At 38.0% G+C, this 19032-nt stretch overlaps 3 protein-coding genes across 7 annotated transcripts; 1 reads left to right on the forward strand and 2 right to left on the reverse strand.

Annotated features, from left to right (window-relative positions):
- The first annotated feature begins 148 nt into the window (after positions 1 to 148).
- Positions 149 to 9276, forward strand: LOC113503582 (tubulin polyglutamylase TTLL13-like). 4 transcript variants are annotated; one of them, XM_026885623.1, is made up of 20 exons: positions 149 to 274; positions 355 to 487; positions 568 to 670; positions 859 to 1042; positions 2031 to 2252; positions 2395 to 2487; positions 2568 to 2709; positions 3009 to 3124; positions 3581 to 3709; positions 4143 to 4296; positions 5067 to 5138; positions 5523 to 5689; positions 6064 to 6159; positions 6655 to 6781; positions 6945 to 7193; positions 7769 to 7909; positions 8011 to 8109; positions 8390 to 8456; positions 8633 to 8750; positions 8819 to 9276. In XM_026885623.1, the coding sequence occupies exons 2-20, from the start codon at positions 482 to 484 to the stop codon at positions 8844 to 8846; spliced, it is 2313 nt and encodes a 770-aa protein (XP_026741424.1). In that variant the 5' UTR covers positions 149 to 274; positions 355 to 481; the 3' UTR covers positions 8847 to 9276. The 4 variants fall into 4 exon arrangements, 3 of the variants coding, with proteins under 3 accessions (XP_026741424.1, XP_026741423.1, XP_026741426.1); XM_026885622.1 differs by having other exon boundaries at positions 377 to 487; XM_026885625.1 differs by having other exon boundaries at positions 150 to 274; positions 377 to 487; positions 2052 to 2252.
- Positions 9264 to 12717, reverse strand: LOC113503587 (cyclin-dependent kinase 7). Its single transcript, XM_026885633.1, has 7 exons — positions 12456 to 12717; positions 12177 to 12345; positions 11901 to 12035; positions 11463 to 11628; positions 11025 to 11202; positions 10265 to 10437; positions 9264 to 9865 (listed from the first exon to the last, which is right to left on the reverse strand). The coding sequence occupies exons 1-7, from the start codon at positions 12507 to 12509 to the stop codon at positions 9724 to 9726; spliced, it is 1017 nt and encodes a 338-aa protein (XP_026741434.1). The 5' UTR covers positions 12510 to 12717; the 3' UTR covers positions 9264 to 9723.
- A 1477-nt stretch (positions 12718 to 14194) lies between these two features.
- Positions 14195 to 19032, reverse strand: LOC113503581 (polyubiquitin-A). 2 transcript variants are annotated; one of them, XM_026885620.1, is made up of 2 exons: positions 18903 to 19032; positions 14195 to 18120 (listed from the first exon to the last, which is right to left on the reverse strand). In XM_026885620.1, the coding sequence occupies exon 2, from the start codon at positions 18112 to 18114 to the stop codon at positions 14233 to 14235; it is 3882 nt and encodes a 1293-aa protein (XP_026741421.1). In that variant the 5' UTR covers positions 18115 to 18120; positions 18903 to 19032; the 3' UTR covers positions 14195 to 14232. The 2 variants fall into 2 exon arrangements, with proteins under 2 accessions (XP_026741421.1, XP_026741422.1); XM_026885621.1 differs by lacking the exon at positions 18903 to 19032 and adding an exon at positions 18585 to 18845.

Genomic DNA, 19032 nt, shown 5'->3' on the forward strand with positions numbered 1-19032 from the left:
CATTAATAGTGAACTGCAGAAAAATAGCTCCTAAAGTTGACTCAAACTTGATTATTATGAACCCACTGTATCCGAACGTAATTTATGGTCAATCAAAGCAAACTTTTCCGAGTTCCGGTCTCCGGAAAAGTTTCTTTGAAAGCTGAAACCAGCTGAAACGGAAATGGAGTATCTGTTTAATTTGACTTGACAGCTGACATGAACAAAAACAAAAAACAGTTTCCAATAATGTCTCTCGCAAAATTTTAATGAAATTACTACATAACAAAGTTTGGTAAGATGCGTTTATTATATGTAAGAATAACTTGAAGCTCAAGTCAAACTAATATTACATTACAAAAATTCCTTTTTCAGCGGTTTTTAATTTTTGTTTTAGGTCTTGTTAGGTGACTTATTTCACTGAGCGATATTTTTGCCTGCCGTAGAATGCCTAACACGAGCGTTTAGATCGTTTGTCACTAATATTATTTCATTGCAGCAAATGGAGGTATCTTATTATCTTTGTTTAAATGGATTTATTAGATCTAGTCGCAAGCCTACTTGTTGATAATGTATTCATATTCCTAGGTGGATTTACAAGACACTTTCTTGCGTGATGAGGATCAGCTATCTCAACACAGCTCAAAACAAACTTATTCAGTACCAAATAAACGAAAAAATGATAAACAAGGTAGGGTATATTTTCTAAATTTTTGGTATACTCTCGGTACATTTTATTCCATAAAGTAATACTCACGATGACGGGTTCGTTTGATTCCAAAATTCCAAAACTGTTCCAGCGGTATTTTCGCATCAACACAGTCTGAAAAGTGTTTGAAAATTATAATACAGATTTTCTTACCTAATCACATTTTCCAGAGGAGAAAACGGTAACTGATCAACAAGCTAAAGAGGAAAAGGAACAAGCTGAAAATATAGCGTCTATGCTTATGCGTAACTACGACACCAAGTTATATGGTGAAGATGATACGTCGCAGCCTACGTCACGTACTGCACCTATAATACCTATAGAGGCCACACGCAAGAAAAAGAAAAGAAGGAGGTATTGGAAATATCTTTTTTTCCTTTAGATATGGGTAATATCAGCTTCTAGGTTAACGGCGCTGCCGAAAACGGCCCGGGGAAGGTGACACTGAATGAGGCTAGTTTAGAGTAGGTACTTAGAAGGTAGTTTTAGGGATCATTCTCATTAGAGCGGGCCGTGCCCAGGGCGGGGCTAAGTCCCGGCCGGGGTCCAGCTTTAGTCTGTTACACATATTTTGTATCAATCAATTTATATTACACAGTGCATTATCCGTGTCCCGTCCGGGTTTCGCTCGACGCACTTCAATAACACGTTTGTTGCACGGTCCTGCCCTGCCCTGTACAATAAGTGTAAGTAATATGAATTGCGTAGCATGGACTGGCCTGGGCCCTGACACGGCCTGCTCTAATGAGAATCATCCCTAATTCCCAAGCAGTACTTTTAAGTTTCAACTATACATGCATTTTCGTAAATTCTTTTTTGTCCGTATTAAAATTTCAATCAGTGTACGTCTTAACCTTAATATCATGCGTTTTATCAACGTGTCTTACCATCATCATCAGCCTAGCCTTTTCCCAACTATGTTGGGGTCGGCTACCAGTCTAACCGGTTTCAGCTAAGTACATGGACTGTATATTCGTTCCGTTTGTAAAATCTATGCGATCAGGTTCAGAGTTGCAGTACTTCCAGGCGTTTCGCGGTCGTGTATTGCCGCTAGTGGCAGCGCATAACAGCACTGCCACTAGAGGCAAGTTAGTGCGTTATTAAATGATATAACGGTTTACTCACGCGTATTTATCGGGAGTGCCCGACTAGTTTCGGACCCAACCGGAGTCCTTAATCATGAGCTCACGGGCCGGGATCCCCATTGCATATCAATAGAGCGTACTCCTGTGTCTTGCTCTTCCTAGACCAGCCAGGATACGGCATGTAGTGATACGAAGTGTTCGCGTACCGTATAAACTACAAGTTTCCATACTCTTTATATGTATAAAAATATAAGCAGTATTTGGTATTACCTTATTAGATCTCAAATATCGATATGTCTAACAAATTGCCGCTATGAATCTATACGGAAAGTGGCAAGCGCTTTCGGAATGCGAGAAGTATCTGAGGAGGATGCTTGGAATTTCTACTGGACTGACATGAGCGTATCTGTGGAGCGAGCGAAGGAAATGAAGAGGTTTCAGCGCATCAATCATTTTCCTGGCATGTTAGAAATTTGCAGGTAAGGCCAAAGCTTAATGATTATCAGTATCATATAGAACTTAACTCAAAATTCGCCTTTCCGCGTTTTTCTGCCGTGAATCACTTATCTTATGAATATTTCTTAAACCTTACCTTACCCACATTATGTATTCATGTTTCAGAAAGGATCTGTTGGCACGGAATTTGAATAGAATGCAGAAAATTTATCCAAAGGAATATAATTTCTTTCCAAAAACTTGGTGCCTGCCAGCAGAGTAAGTATTCAACATAGTTTACTGCTTAGACATACAAAACTAACACTGAGTTTTTTTTTTCTTACTTTCTAACTTTCCAGTTTTGGCGAAGCCCTTAATTATAGCAAATCTCGTAAGAATAAGACTTTTATTATAAAACCCGAATGTGGCAGCCAGGGTCGCGGCATTTACTTGACTAAGTCGCTAAAGGACATCAAACCAACTGACAAACTTATATGCCAGGTAATTATATCTTCTGTAGTTTTGTGTATTTAAGTATGCATTGTAACCTTCTTAACCAACTTCAGAAATGAAGGAATCTCTCAAATCGTGTGTATTATTTCGAATGTGGTTTTACCTTAATTTTTACTGGATGCAGGTACCAATCTTGATGATTATTTTTATGTAAACATAGTGGTACTTATTATGTGATGCCCTCTCGAGATTTAACAAGTGGTTTTCCCATAAGAATGCGTATTTGGTTGACTGCAAAAAGGGTAACATTGAAGTCGTACATCCTTTCATTGTTTTTTACTTTTTAGGTGTATTTATCAAAACCGTATCTAGTGGACGGCTACAAGTTCGACATTAGAGTTTACACTCTCATTACTTCTTGTGATCCTCTAAGAATATTTGTTTATAACGAAGGACTTGTAAGGTATAGTATATTATATCATAACATATATTTACTTGAACTGTTTTTAAACATCGTTAGAAGCGTTATAATACGCTATTGTTTTTTATTATTCTGCCGTTTCTAGATCTGAAATAATGGTCGAACTCATACCACGTATTGTAGAGAATAGCCATCTTTAATTATTACATTTATCCTTACCTATATTACTCAATATTTCGATAAAAAAGTAAAATAGTAAGTTTATTGTTGTCAAAAAGTGTAGCGTGCTCTGTAATCACAGCTTTATCAACTAAAAAGTTTGTGAGCTTTTGTATGTTTGTTACATTTAACCCTCAAAGGAATAGGCAATTTTAAAAAAATATATAGTTAGTAATTAGAGTTACCTGGCGGCTGATTGTCTCATAGGCTATTTTATTTGTCGAACCACGTTCAACAGCTGTTTATCTAACTAAATTTATCTTTCATATTTATTTGAAGGTTCGCAACAAGCAGATACGCGGACCCCAATGTAAACAACACTACGAATGTGTTCATGCACCTGACTAATTATGCGCTGAACAAGCACAGCCGCACCTACGTTTACGACTCAGAAGCTGGCAGCAAGCGGTGAGGATGCGTTTTTGATATTTCTAAAGACTATGCGAGGTTCCTTATAAAGAATTTCGGTTTGGATTTGTTTAACAGTTCATTTAGCATCTAGGGACGAAGATGAATATTTGGCTCTACATGTATATTTCCTGAGAATGGGAGAGGCTGACGACATGTTTGAATTTAGTTGAAAACCACTCACTCTCAATCACTCTTCTTCTTCCCTAACATTGTATTATTGGAACACAGAGCCACTTCTTTACACACATGTCTAGTTGTAAGAACCAGGAGTATTTGTTTGAAAGTTTTACTTTTAGAATAGGTCAAAATGCCTCAAACAACATACATTGTGACAGATAGGTGTCTATCGTTCACTACTTTTAATTTTAACCACTAATGACCACATTTACACTAAATCTCTCTAAAACGTCAATGAATTTCCATTGGTCAGCAAGATATCGACTTTGAACAAGATCCTGTTGTCGCAAGGCGTCGATTTGGACAGGCTGTGGCATGCTATAGACCAAGTGATCGTCAAGACTATCATATCCGCGTGGCCGATACTCAAGCACAGTTACCATGCCTGTTTCCCCTCGCATGATATGGTTATTTTAGTATTTACATTTGTATGAGCTTCCCAAGTTGTTAATATTGCCGTAATGTTGCTATTAAGATGGGGAATTGTAGAAATAATGGATAGATATGCCGTTAAAAAAACTGAATTATCTTTATAACAATCCCAGAATTCCTAGGATTACAGATGTGATCGCTTTCTCGTTTTTACCTCGGTTCTCTGATCATCAGTGCATCAGTTTTTTGCCTGTTGATCTCGGGCAGATTTCGCGTGAGTCCATAGCTAGTTTAGGGCTTTGGGCAAATAAATCTTATCTGATTCATCTTATTTACAAATAATGGCAGGTTTGTAGAAAGAATTTCAGTAATTTTTTAAGTGTTCAATTCCAAAATGTTCCTATCTTAATAGCAACTGCTCCAAATAGTCCTTAATATTTCCTGTACTTTGAGCAATAGTTCCAGTATCTACAGCCCATATTTTTTGATGAAGTAGGGTAGACATTATAGTATTACGTAGATAGCTGAGTGAGTAATCAGTATACATTTCTAACAAAAACTCGTTTCCCATAAAATATACTTCACTACATACACACACATAAATACGCACACATCATCGCCTTAAAAAACTTACAAAAAGGAGCAGAATTAATGTAAACTACAAACGCTTTATTTCGTAATTCCTTGTCACCTTAAAAACTACAACATACTCTACATGGTTACCTACTTATCGCTTGTGTACAATTGCCTTTGCGAGTACCAACGCATGTAATTATATATTTCTAATTGTTCGTTACGTTTGCAGGTGCATGCCTGTTTTGAAATACTTGGCTTCGATATCCTTCTGGACCATAAGTTACACCCTTATATATTGGAAGTAAGTTACGTTTAATTTGTAGATAGTAGCTCGGATTGAATCGGTTGTTTTTGATCATGAACTACGAAGACTCGAAAAATCTGAAGTGTCATGTACCTAATCTTTAAGTATAATAAGGTAACTCGATGGCTATGCGCCAGTCAAATAAACGCCTTATAAGCCGGTGTTTGAAACTATCGCTCGAAACAGGATGATAGTGATAACTTAACCATGCAGTCAATATAAATAACTAATAGAATAGAAATTATTATATTAAAATAAATATTCAGAACATCAGTGCAGTCCAACAAATGTCCATACCGCATGGGGCCGATGAACGAGAAAATCTTAGCTTTCCACGAGTAAAGACCCTAATGGATATACTGAGTGAAATCATATGTTCAGGTGAATCATTCGCCGAGTTTTCATACGGACACACAATTGGATCGCGAGGTGAAAGAAGGATTGCTCACCGATACATTCACTATGCTGAATATATGGCAATGCGACAAGCGGCGCGTGCTCGAAGAAGATCGCAAACGGATACGAGACAGACTGCTCCAGACTAACAAGTGAGTAGCAAACACAACTTGCATACTTAATACACACACACCCACCCATCCAAACCCACACACACACCTACACACTCACTCACTCAACACACACTTGGAGTAACAATAAACAATTACAAACATTTAATTGAATTGTCGGATTGAGGTATACTTTCGACCAATTTATTCAAAGACCACCTAAGACCAGTAGCTAAGTCTGCTTGCAGTCGTAGAAGCTTCACAGTGCTACAAGACGTATGTAGTAGGCTATTTCGCTTCCTTAATCGCAAAGGATGTACTTGTAAGTAGTGGTGGTATGGTAGCCTCCCAGGTCATCCACATGGTCCAAGATTGGTCAATTCAGTAGTTTAATTGATTATGCACATATGTTACAGGTTCGCTGAATTCACACCAACCGAGGATAAGGAACCAGAAAAAAGTCCGTGGCAAACACAAATACAGTGGGAGGAGACGCATCTTGGAAATTTTAGGTACCTAAAATGTAACCCACATAACACAAAAAGAACTTTATTTAAACCCAATTAGACACTTTTCTACCTATTTATTTTGTTTTTGTAATCCTTCCGCTTTCAGTCGATTACTTATTAATCCACGCTCTTAACAAGTGTTAATCACACTTAACCTACCCATGTATGTTTTTCTGGGCCGCATGTAAATATCTGTAAAAGCATCGGGGCTAAGTTATTCTCAACCCTGTCAATGGAAACAGCATCTTACTTCAAAAGACTACGATTTCTGCTTAATAATATTCAAAACGGTCAACCAATTTAGCCTAGTCCACTGCTGGACATAGCCCCCTCCCAAATTGCGCCCCAAAGCCTTCCGCAGCAGGTCCAAGCCAGCTACTCTACACTCGATGGTACTCTTCTCCAATTGTCATGAGTCCTTTGTACGGGTTACGTAACTTCTCGAATACCAAACACCGTTAGTAAAGATTTAGCAAGTGGTAATGTGATTGTTTCCAGACGTGTGTACCCGGTGGGCGAGCAGTACGCGTCGCTGTTCCAGCAGCCCTCGGGCTCGCTGTACACGGGCACGGCCTCGTCGCGCGCCCGCGGCGACTGCACGCGCCTGCAGCGGGAGGAGTTCCAGGTACTACATGACCATCAGACACAGTAAATTAAATCAGAAGACCTATTTCCGAATAATTTAAATCATACATACAGTAGTTAAAATCTTGTCCCCTAACAACGGGTTACAAATGCCTTTGTATATTTCGAAATATCTGACACGGTCCTCTCATTTAACATTTTAGCAGACGAAAGCTAAAGCGGAAGCGCTGAAGAAACCCTCGCAGCCCAAAGCTTCTAAAGAAGGTGAAAAGAAGTCAGTCGAAGAGGGAAGCTCCACGACTACCGCTATCACTTCCAACACAACCACCACAGACAAGACCGCCAAAACTAAAAGCCGCGCGGACAAGGAACAGAAACGCAAAGAAAAAGATAAAGACAAAGATGATAAAGACAAGAAACTTTCCAGCAGACCCTCACTTGCACAGCAACCGGTTAGTGATTTCATTTTAATAAAAACGCTCCCCGAAGTCGCCGACTGGTTCCCGGATCAGAAACGGACACCCGTGACGGTCCTTAGAGGTAAGGCTATAAGCTTGAACTTGAAGATTGAAATGATCCCACACGATCTGGTCGTGTATTACCAAACATTTCTGCACGCCAAGAACCAAGTAGTGAAAACTAAGTCACGTGTGGGTAAACCAAAGCGTATCAAGCGTTGCTCTAAACCTGACCTCACGTGTACAGAATCCCAGTGATATTATAAACCATTGTTGCATAGAGGTCTATTATGAGAATGTAAGTATAATCAACACCGCAATAAATTAGGACATTAAATGTCCTAAGGGTGTATAATAATAAAAATATGAATTTCGTACATTAGTAACATGTCATCGTTATATTTACTGTTTACAATATCCCATTCAATTATTATCCATCAATATTCACTACCACGAACTTTGTATGAAACATTATATAAATAAAGATGAAACCCAAAATGCTTTCTATTTATTTATTTTGTATTTTCCATTTTTTGTACATAAGTATTCATTTCTAACAATAAAACTAGGTGGCCGAAAAAGAGAGCAAACCGACGTACGTGCTGTGTTCATTTGAGCCTGATCCCATTGTGGAGAAAGAGGAACGTGAGCGGGTGAACTTGCTAGCGCAGAGGGACTTCTTGATAAGAAGTTACGGCATGCTAGAGCAGGTTAGATCACATATTCTATCATACTATGCTTTAGTAATTTTACCATTCAAATGCATTTCAAGTATTACAATCATTTTCTTTCCTGCATCTGTCTTCTACAGATCTATTTAGTCATGAAAAAAATGGGAACCCTAAGGCCCGAGGACGAACGAAAATATGGTGTCTACGGACGACTTTCAGTGGTATCTAACTCGCCCAAGGTAAACGTGACATCTCCTAGTCTTAGACAATGTTCTCAGGCCATTTCATTTAGCTTTGTAGCACCGATCTTTCGTTGGCCAACACAATGTTTGACAAGAAAATATGAATTGGCACTTTGAACATTGTTAACTTAACTCTAGAAATTTATCATTGTACTAAAAAGTTGTGTTTGCCTACAGAAAGTGTGAATGTATAAGCTGCGTGAAAATTAAACTAATAAAATAGAAAAAAATTAGATGTAAGAAATTAAAGAAGGGACAGATAAAATTTTGTGTACAGACCGCCACAAAGAAGAGTAAAACAGTCGCTCACAAGCCAAACAACCACGGAGACCACTTGGACAACGGTGAGCAAACCACACCTACTTAAAGAGAATCAACTCTGCACATATCAACTCAAATAAGACATTGCCACATTTGCTCATACATTCAGTACAGTACATTCCATTTGGTTTTGATCATTATCAAAAGCTAAGACTAATCTCAGTTTATATTTGCCTAACGGTCTCCCCTTGCCCCGCAGGCCTGCAGGTGGAGTGCCGCGACGTCGTGATCTGGGAGCGGGGCCCGCGCTGCGCGGGCGGCCGCTCCGCCGCCACGCACCTGGCCCGCACCGCCTACACCATATGGAAAATGAACTCGTACGTCCTTATCAAACACACAATATGTTAACTACATACCACCAATACTCATGAGATTTGTTTTGCAGATTAGATACGATTCCTCGTCCCAAGTGAGTAAACGTGGACATTGTGTTCATTACGACTATTTGCGACGTACAGTGTCGTCGTTGTGTTCATGAGACTGTGTAATTTACAAACTCAAGCTTCGCTCTTTAGAGCAAGTGCTATTATACCAAATATAGTATTACTATATCAGATAATTATATTATTGTTTACTACTGCATATTATCTGACATATTACAATTACAAATAAGAAGTATTTTTTTATAATGTAATTGCTTTAAAACGTGCTCTTAATCATGATAATTTTAAAATAACAATAATCCTATTATAATAATTAGAGTATTTTGTCAATGTTCAGTAAATTCTAGTGCATAGATTAATAAGCAATAACTGAAGGAATATACTTATTTACTATTAACTGTATTATGATTTTTACAGTATTCATTGTTTTTTTTAAATAAAAGTATATTTTAATATCAAATCTATATTTTCTCTTATGAATAAAAATGTTTTATTTTATAACCCAGGTCTTTGCAGTTTACTTCCGTCAATTGGTTCTGTTGTCCTGTTAAGTTTTGTTTTGTTTTTATTTATTTTCAGAATATGACAAATCTATACTTAACTTTTGTTACAATCACGTTGATTCAAGTTTAGCAACCTCTTATATTGATTAAATATTATTATTTTAAAGGTATAAACAATCATATGACATGGACTAAATATCAGTATCGTACATGTTTCTGTGTGTCGCAGTATTGAATAACATTGCACGTGATTTATTCCTTACTTACAAATGCAAGTATTTATTTCCAGTCCATTTTATCTCCACCATAAGTCTCTGTCATTAAAATCATCACTTAAAATTGTTTATTGCATCTTCTTGTACTAAATCCAGCAGTACTCAAGAATGTCTTAAATTGTATATAAGTCAAAACTGTAGTCTTTTGGCTAAGGATCCGCCATCAATGTTTTCCAAAAGCTTTCTTTTCAACGAGGGCTTTTCGGCTTCAATTTTGCTAATATTTGAAGGCATTGGCAGCTTAGGGCCCACAGTAGGAGCTGGTTTATTACTGTAAAATGTACAAACGTTGAAAATAAATAAACATCATTCTAAATCACTACTACATATATAAATTTACATGACTAAAAAATAAACCTAATACTACATTTAATTTCGCACAGTAATTCTTAGTCAATTGGTAACAAAAATGTACTCAATCTTTATATAGGAACTATCGTGAGAATGATTCATTACGGTTTACTCACACGTATTTATCGGGATTGCCAGACTAGTTTCAATCCTTAATCGCTTGACGCGGCGAGTCGCCACCGACTCGCGACCCCGCCGCGTCATCTCATGATTAAGGACTCACGATAAATACGTGCGAGTAAACCGCTGTATCATTTAATATACTTAACACAAACTTTCGCCCTTATATTGGTTTCATAAATAAAGTATAGGTATTTACCAAAAGTACGCCATCTGCAACGCCTGCGTGCAGTCGCATCGGCTAGGCGGGTACAGCGCCAACAGACTCTCCATAAGTTGTATGAGATCGTCAGAAGCAGCGCTGAATATGTGCCGCAGCTGCTGAGGCGGGAACTGCTTAAACTGGACGTAATCCGTCAAATTCTTCATGCCCTGGAATTAAGAAAAAATTGGCTAATAAATTATCTTCATTGATTAATCTCATTATAATATCCACATGGATGTTACGAAAGGAGTCCCTAAACAATTAGTTTATGACTGTGTAGCCATATTCTGCAGTGTCACAACAAGGTCGAAACATTCTTATTTTAAAGTTCGATTTTACAGAGTTTACCATATTCTTCTACAAATAGGCAAAATATTTGTTTCTTTGAAAAGTCAGTAATTCATCATCAGTTAATAATCTATACTAATATATAAAGCTGAAGAGTTTGTTTGTTCGAACGCGCTAATCTCAGGAAATACTGGTTCAAATTTAAAAAAATATTTTTGTGTTGAAAAGACCATTCATCGAGGAAGGTTATATACTATCACACTGCGACTAATAGGAGCGAAGATACAATGGAAAATGTGGAAAAAACAGGGCAGGTATAAACCATAACTTATATCTTCGACGCGATATTCTTCTTCCTGACGAAGCCGCGGGCAACAGCTAGTTAAAAGATAAAGCCTTCATCACTTCATCCTTGGATTTACATAATATTCCTTATACTGAATACTTTAAAACTTATACTACTCACTGGCCATGTTTCTTCATTTGGAGTGCCAAATACTTGGAAAATACGAGAAAGTTGGTCAAGATCAGACTCTCCAGGTAAAAAGGGTACTCTGAGTAACAACTCAGCCAATATACAACCTATTGCCCACATATCAACTCCTGTACCATATTGCCGGGCCCCAAATAGAAGTTCTGGCGATCTGAAATATGAATTGTCTAGTATTTACTTCTTAAATTAATATCTTAAAAAACAAACATACCACATTAGTATCTCCCTGAAAAAAGACACATCAATATGAAATGTACATAAATTGACTTTGCCTTGGCCCATGTATGAGGCTAGACAAATTTTAATTATTATGGATTTTATTGTTTCTGACAAAACACTATTCTCTAGACTCACATTGCATTAAGAGCATAGGTTTTTGGTTAAAAGCAACAAGTAATGGAGTACTCATACCTGTACCAACGTGTCACAACTTGATGGGTGTTTATTCTAGTTGGTGACCCAAAAGCCTTAGCTAGACCGAAGTCACCAATCTTCAAGATGCCCTCTCGGTTTATTAACAAATTGTTAGGTTTCAAATCCCTGTGTAATATCCAGTTCTGGTGTAAGTATTCTAATCCTGGAAAGCCAGTCAATTCATTTGAATGTTAATCTTGGTTAAGTGATGTATACAAAATACATTATAAGATATTTCAGCAAAGTTACTGTAACCTCTAAATAATTCCCAAACTAAATGATTATTAAAAAAAAAAGAAGAGATTGCAGGAGAATTTCAACAAGTAAGGCCAAAGTCATAGCCACTTACTATAACAATATAAGGTAAACACAATCATGACCAAAAATATGTATTTTCTAAAATTCTAATAAATATTTTAGTTCAACAGCACTTACCTTTTAATGTCATTATCATGTAAGCTTTAACATTAGCCGGAGTAAGTACAATAGTATTGTCTTTTACAATTATTTCTAAATCTGTGTCCATGAAGTCAAACACCAGGGACACATTTGATTTCTGTCCAAATACATCTGAAAAATAATGCAATGATAATTACTTATCAATTTTCTGTTCACATAATTATTATAAACATGCAATGTGTTAATTTATAGGTAACACTCATTGAAGTAGAGAATAGTAAATAATACATACTTTTATCAAATAAAACAAACCTAATAATCCAATGAGATTTATATGTTGAAGTTCTTGCAAAAGTTTTATTTCTCTCAGAGCTGTTCGATTTATACCATCTTGAGCTTCGAGTCGGGAGCCTATTTTTATCTTCTTTACAGCAACTATTTTATCGGTCTTTACGTCTCTGGCTTTGTATACGGTGGCAAACTGTAAACATATTTGGAGGTTATAAAGTTTATTTTACTACTTTCCATACATAATAAATAGTAATTAAGACGTCAACTTTCTTAACATAAACGTTATTTAGATAATCATACCTGTCCCTCTCCAAGAAAGTCAATTTTTTCGTAACGTAAGGTTGGTTCATCCATCGTGTAGTATTTTTTATGATAACTAGCTTACTATTATATATTTAAGCAAATCGTAGTAGCAAGACACTAACTTAATTGCACTTCAACATTCTATTCAATTATTAAGTCACAAATACGCGCAAAACTCAAAATACCAATTTATCTCCCGTTGTGAAATATATTTTTGAAAATTTAAATTTGACAAGTCGCTGTTATCCTTTCTTCTCTGACGTTCTCGCGTTTTTAAATGCAAAATATTGGTAAATAGGCTTTTCAGCCATAAGAATCGGTTGTTTTTATTCATTTACATTATAGCCAGTTCAAATATTAACCGTAACAAATATTAAGAAACAATAGCCAGCTATTTGATAATACAAACATCTAACTTTACTCCTTATCAAAGACTTCACCGTCACAAAAGAAAGCATCATTAAATTTCAATTCAATTCAAAATCTTTATTATTCTCATATATATTACATAAGTAAATTAAAAAATCACCTGATGAAAGCTGGCATCAGCGACACAAGCAATCTTAGCATGTCACGACTTTGTTAAAGCACAAACGTTCAAGTAACGTTTACGTTGGGCAAACGCCATTATGTTCCTGACACTAAATAACTTTTGATATCAGATATATTTTGAGTAGTTTGATTTTAACCCGTTTTGAAATATTTGCATTTGCATTAAACCCTTGCTTCCGTCCGGTTCTAACTGTTCTGGCTGCATTCGTTTATAGTTTTGCTTTGAAAGCTTATATTCGGTATTAGATCTCGATTTGGTCTTGGATCGGATGTATCTACTGTACTTGCAACTTCCAGCTAATAACCGACCCGGTACTGTTTTTAATCAGCTCTTTTACGCTATTAGAACACGGCGTCGTCACCGAATTTAGAAGGAGAGCGGTATACGGAATTAAAGTATAGATAGATTACTACATTTAAACATTTCATTTCATAGCATTTTAGAATAGCATAGAACTCAGAGAGTCGCAGGGGGTTTCACAAACATTCATATCACGTGCACAAAGACAAATAGACTCAGAACAAGCATTCGTGGATCACACAAATGCCTCTCCTACGCGGGGATCGAACCCGCGACACGACGCGCACAGTGGGTATGGCGGGGTGACCACTCGGCTATCCTTGTAGTTTGTAGTCGTTTTATATATTAATAGCTTTTCGCCCGCGTCGAGGTGCGTTTCCTTCAGAAGTCCGGGATAAAAACTATCATGTTCTCAGGTCAACTCTATCTCTGTACCAAATTTAATTAAAATCTGTTCAGTGATTTAGACGTGAAAGCGTAACAGACAGACAGATGGACAGACATTTGCATTTATAATATTGGTAAGGATGTACTTCACTGAATGGAAAAGGATTTCCTTTAGATTTCTCTTACTCTATTACGCCTCACGTGGGTTGTATTATAAATGTTAGAGAAATAATCGCCCTTTGCAAGGAGAGTAAATATTGAGTGAAACCACGACGTCCAAACAGCGAGTCTCTCACTATTCGGACTCTTTTTGGTTGTGTAGTAGGGCGCTTATGCGCTGTCGACATGGACTTTTTTTAAGCAACAGTGCAGTGTATATAAACATTTACTAAACTCTGAACAGAATATAGTCAGAGCAGAGTACCTATACCAAATTGTTAGGTCAAAAGATTTTTGTAACTAGTTTAAATATATATAGGTTAAAAAAATACATGTGTACATTCAGAATAAGTCTTTTATTTCAGAAGCCTTTTTTTACATTCCACCTCTCAATCTTAAAACTAAATGAAGTGTAGATTCTTTTTGAATGTTGTAGTCAGAGAGTGTGCGTCCGTCTTCAAGCTGCTTGCCTGCGAAGATTAATCTTTGTTGGTCAGGTGGGATGCCTTCTTTGTCTTGAATTTTAGCTTTTACATTTTCAATCGTATCTGAGGCTTCCACTTCTAAGGTGATCGTTTTCCCTGTCAGGGTCTTCACAAAAATTTGCATACCACCACGAAGACGTAATACTAAATGCAATGTAGATTCCTTCTGTATATTGTAATCGGACAGAGTGCGTCCATCTTCCAGTTGCTTACCGGCGAAGATTAATCTCTGCTGGTCTGGAGGGATGCCTTCTTTGTCTTGGATCTTGGCTTTAACATTTTCAATTGTGTCGGAAGCTTCAACTTCTAATGTTATAGTTTTGCCAGTCAGGGTCTTAACAAAGATCTGCATACCTCCACGAAGACGCAGTACTAAGTGAAGCGTAGATTCCTTCTGAATATTGTAATCGGAAAGAGTGCGCCCATCTTCCAACTGCTTACCAGCAAAAATCAACCTCTGCTGGTCGGGTGGGATTCCCTCTTTGTCTTGGATTTTAGCTTTTACATTTTCAATTGTATCCGAGGGTTCAACTTCTAAAGTTATTGTTTTACCAGTCAAAGTCTTAACAAAAATTTGCATACCACCTCTAAGACGAAGAACTAAATGCAATGTAGATTCTTTCTGAATGTTGTAGTCGGACAGAGTGCGGCCATCTTCTAATTGCTTGCCAGCGAAGATCAATCTCTGCTGGTCTGGCGGAATGCCTTCCTTGTCTTGGATTTTGGCTTTCACATTTTCAATAGTGTCAGAGGGCTCAACCTCTAGGGTAATGGTCTTCCCCGTCAATGTCTTGACAAAGATTTGCATACCACCACGCAGACGTAACACTAAATGCAAAGTAGACTCTTTTTGAATGTTGTAGTCAGATAATGTGCGCCCATCTTCCAACTGCTTGCCGGCGAAGATCAATCTTTGCTGGTCTGGGGGAATACCCTCCTTATCCTGAATTTTAGCTTTGACGTTTTCGATTGTGTCTGAAGGTTCGACTTCTAAAGTGATAGTCTTTCCAGTTAAGGTCTTCACAAAGATTTGCATACCTCCACGAAGACGTAAGACCAAATGAAGAGTGGACTCTTTCTGGATGTTGTAGTCAGAAAGAGTACGACCATCTTCAAGCTGTTTACCAGCAAAGATCAATCGCTGCTGGTCTGGGGGAATGCCCTCTTTATCCTGGATCTTAGCCTTGACATTTTCAATGGTGTCAGAGGCTTCAACTTCTAGGGTTATTGTCTTGCCGGTAAGGGTCTTCACGAAGATTTGCATACCACCGCGAAGACGTAGAACCAAATGCAATGTAGATTCTTTCTGAATGTTGTAATCAGACAAAGTGCGACCATCTTCCAGTTGTTTGCCGGCAAAGATCAATCGCTGTTGGTCTGGAGGGATGCCTTCTTTATCCTGGATCTTAGCCTTGACATTCTCAATGGTATCAGAGGCCTCAACTTCCAGAGTAATGGTTTTGCCAGTAAGGGTCTTTACAAAGATTTGCATACCACCACGAAGCCGTAGCACTAAATGCAACGTAGATTCTTTCTGAATGTTGTAGTCAGACAAAGTGCGTCCGTCTTCCAGTTGCTTACCGGCAAAGATCAGTCGCTGCTGGTCTGGGGGGATGCCCTCCTTATCCTGGATCTTAGCTTTGACATTTTCAATGGTGTCAGAGGCTTCAACTTCCAGAGTAATTGTTTTGCCAGTAAGGGTCTTCACGAAAATTTGCATACCACCACGAAGACGTAGAACTAAATGCAATGTAGATTCTTTCTGAATGTTGTAGTCAGACAAAGTGCGTCCGTCTTCCAGTTGCTTACCGGCGAAGATCAATCGCTGCTGGTCGGGAGGAATACCCTCTTTATCCTGGATCTTAGCCTTGACATTTTCAATTGTGTCAGAAGCCTCAACTTCCAGGGTTATTGTCTTCCCGGTAAGGGTCTTCACAAAGATTTGCATACCACCACGAAGACGTAGAACTAAATGCAATGTAGATTCTTTCTGAATGTTGTAGTCAGACAAAGTGCGTCCGTCTTCCAGTTGCTTACCGGCGAAGATCAATCGCTGCTGGTCGGGAGGAATACCCTCTTTATCCTGGATCTTAGCCTTGACATTTTCAATTGTGTCAGAAGCCTCAACTTCCAGGGTTATTGTCTTCCCGGTAAGGGTCTTCACAAAGATTTGCATACCACCACGAAGACGTAGAACTAAATGCAATGTAGATTCTTTCTGAATGTTGTAGTCAGACAAAGTGCGTCCGTCTTCCAGTTGCTTACCGGCGAAGATCAATCGCTGCTGGTCTGGGGGGATACCCTCCTTATCCTGGATCTTAGCCTTAACATTTTCAATCGTGTCGGAAGCCTCAACTTCTAGGGTTATTGTCTTGCCAGTAAGGGTCTTCACGAAGATTTGCATACCACCACGAAGACGCAATACTAAATGAAGTGTGGACTCTTTCTGAATGTTGTAGTCAGAAAGGGTGCGTCCATCCTCCAGCTGTTTACCAGCAAATATAAGTCGCTGCTGGTCCGGAGGAATGCCTTCCTTATCCTGGATCTTAGCTTTAACATTTTCAATAGTATCAGAGGCTTCGACTTCCAAGGTGATAGTTTTTCCTGTTAGGGTCTTCACAAAGATTTGCATACCACCACGTAAACGCAGTACCAAGTGAAGTGTAGATTCTTTTTGGATGTTGTAGTCAGATAAAGTACGACCATCTTCGAGTTGCTTGCCGGCAAAGATCAATCGCTGCTGGTCCGGAGGAATTCCTTCTTTGTCCTGAATTTTGGCTTTGACATTTTCGATGGTATCAGAAGGCTCGACTTCCAGAGTAATAGTTTTACCAGTCAGTGTCTTGACGAAGATTTGCATACCACCACGTAGACGCAGTACCAAGTGTAGCGTGGATTCTTTCTGGATATTGTAGTCGGATAAAGTACGACCATCTTCAAGCTGCTTGCCAGCGAAGATCAATCGCTGCTGGTCTGGAGGAATGCCTTCTTTGTCTTGTATCTTGGCTTTAACATTTTCAATTGTGTCAGAGGCTTCAACTTCTAGGGTGATGGTTTTGCCAGTCAAGGTTTTCACAAATATTTGCATGCCACCACGGAGACGCAGTACCAAGTGAAGTGTGGACTCTTTTTGTATATTATAGTCCGAAAGCGTACGGCCGTCTTCCAATTGCTTGCCGGCGAAAATCAAACGCTGCTGATCTGGGGGAATACCTTCTTTGTCTTGAATTTTAGCTTTTACATTTTCAATAGTATCGGAAGGTTCAACTTCCAATGTGATAGTTTTGCCGGTTAATGTTTTGACAAAAATTTGCATGCCACCACGCAGACGTAAAACTAAGTGAAGCGTAGATTCTTTCTGGATGTTGTAGTCGGACAAAGTGCGACCATCTTCCAGCTGCTTGCCGGCGAAGATCAATCGCTGCTGGTCTGGGGGGATACCCTCCTTATCCTGGATCTTGGCTTTTACATTTTCAATTGTGTCAGAAGGCTCAACCTCTAAAGTGATGGTTTTGCCAGTCAATGTCTTCACGAAAATCTGCATGCCACCCCTGAGGCGAAGTACAAGGTGAAGAGTTGATTCTTTCTGGATATTGTAGTCCGATAGTGTGCGTCCGTCTTCCAGTTGCTTTCCGGCAAAGATCAATCGCTGCTGGTCTGGAGGAATACCTTCCTTGTCTTGGATCTTAGCCTTTACATTTTCAATTGTGTCGGAGGGTTCCACCTCTAATGTGATGGTTTTCCCCGTCAAAGTCTTCACAAAGATCTGCATTTTGTTCTGTAACAACAATAAAATAACGGTTAATAATGTTTAACTTCACATGTCGCTATCTTATGACTCACGAACAGAAATCATGACGACATAATGTGTTTATTTTCTACTATGAAAAGAATGATAACACGTTTAAAAGTGAAGTTGTCGCATCATTCTAAGTAATCTCTAAATTCTTAGCACACGAAGTTCATAATAAACGTATGAACAAATACTTATTACACAAATAAGACGTTCGAACCTTATGTTTAATAATATGAATTGTTAAGCTATGTTGGCTTCCGCATATTAGAGTTAAATTTGTAATAGTACAAACGGGCGAAAAGTAGGTCACGGAAAGAAAACGCCTTATTGACCTACTGTATAAATATAATATGTACCGATTTCATATAAATGAGGGCACTACTAAATGGGATGTATCAACTATTTGTTAACTTATTTTATATACTGTTTTTAAAATTAATACCCACGTATGATATTGAGAAAGCAACGGTAACGGACGGAAAACGGATTATTCTGATCTATTAATTTTTCATTACATTGCTAGTATATTATTTCATTGTTGATGTATAATGAGGTGGCATTTTACGTTAATAATAAGAATTAAGACATTTTCACTGCAATGTTATGCACAATAATTCAATCGAACAACTGTTTGAAACCAAAATGGCGCTTGCACTACAACGCAACCAATAATAAAAACTGCGCAGTTCACTAATTATTATTTCTCAAGTGATGCTAAAATCTACACTACAACACTATTCGGATAATACAATATTAACACTTACCGATTATTCACTAGAATTTAGTCTGATAAAACACAAAATTTCAATAAAATTCTGAAATCTCTGACGAACAACTCTAAAAGTCACGCGCTTATAATTCCTTTTTCAATTTCTCGTTTTGAATATGCGCTCC

The sequence above is a fragment of the Trichoplusia ni genome, chromosome 19 (assembly GCF_003590095.1).
Source record: "Trichoplusia ni isolate ovarian cell line Hi5 chromosome 19, tn1, whole genome shotgun sequence".
Classification (NCBI taxonomy): Eukaryota; Metazoa; Arthropoda; class Insecta; order Lepidoptera; family Noctuidae; genus Trichoplusia; species Trichoplusia ni.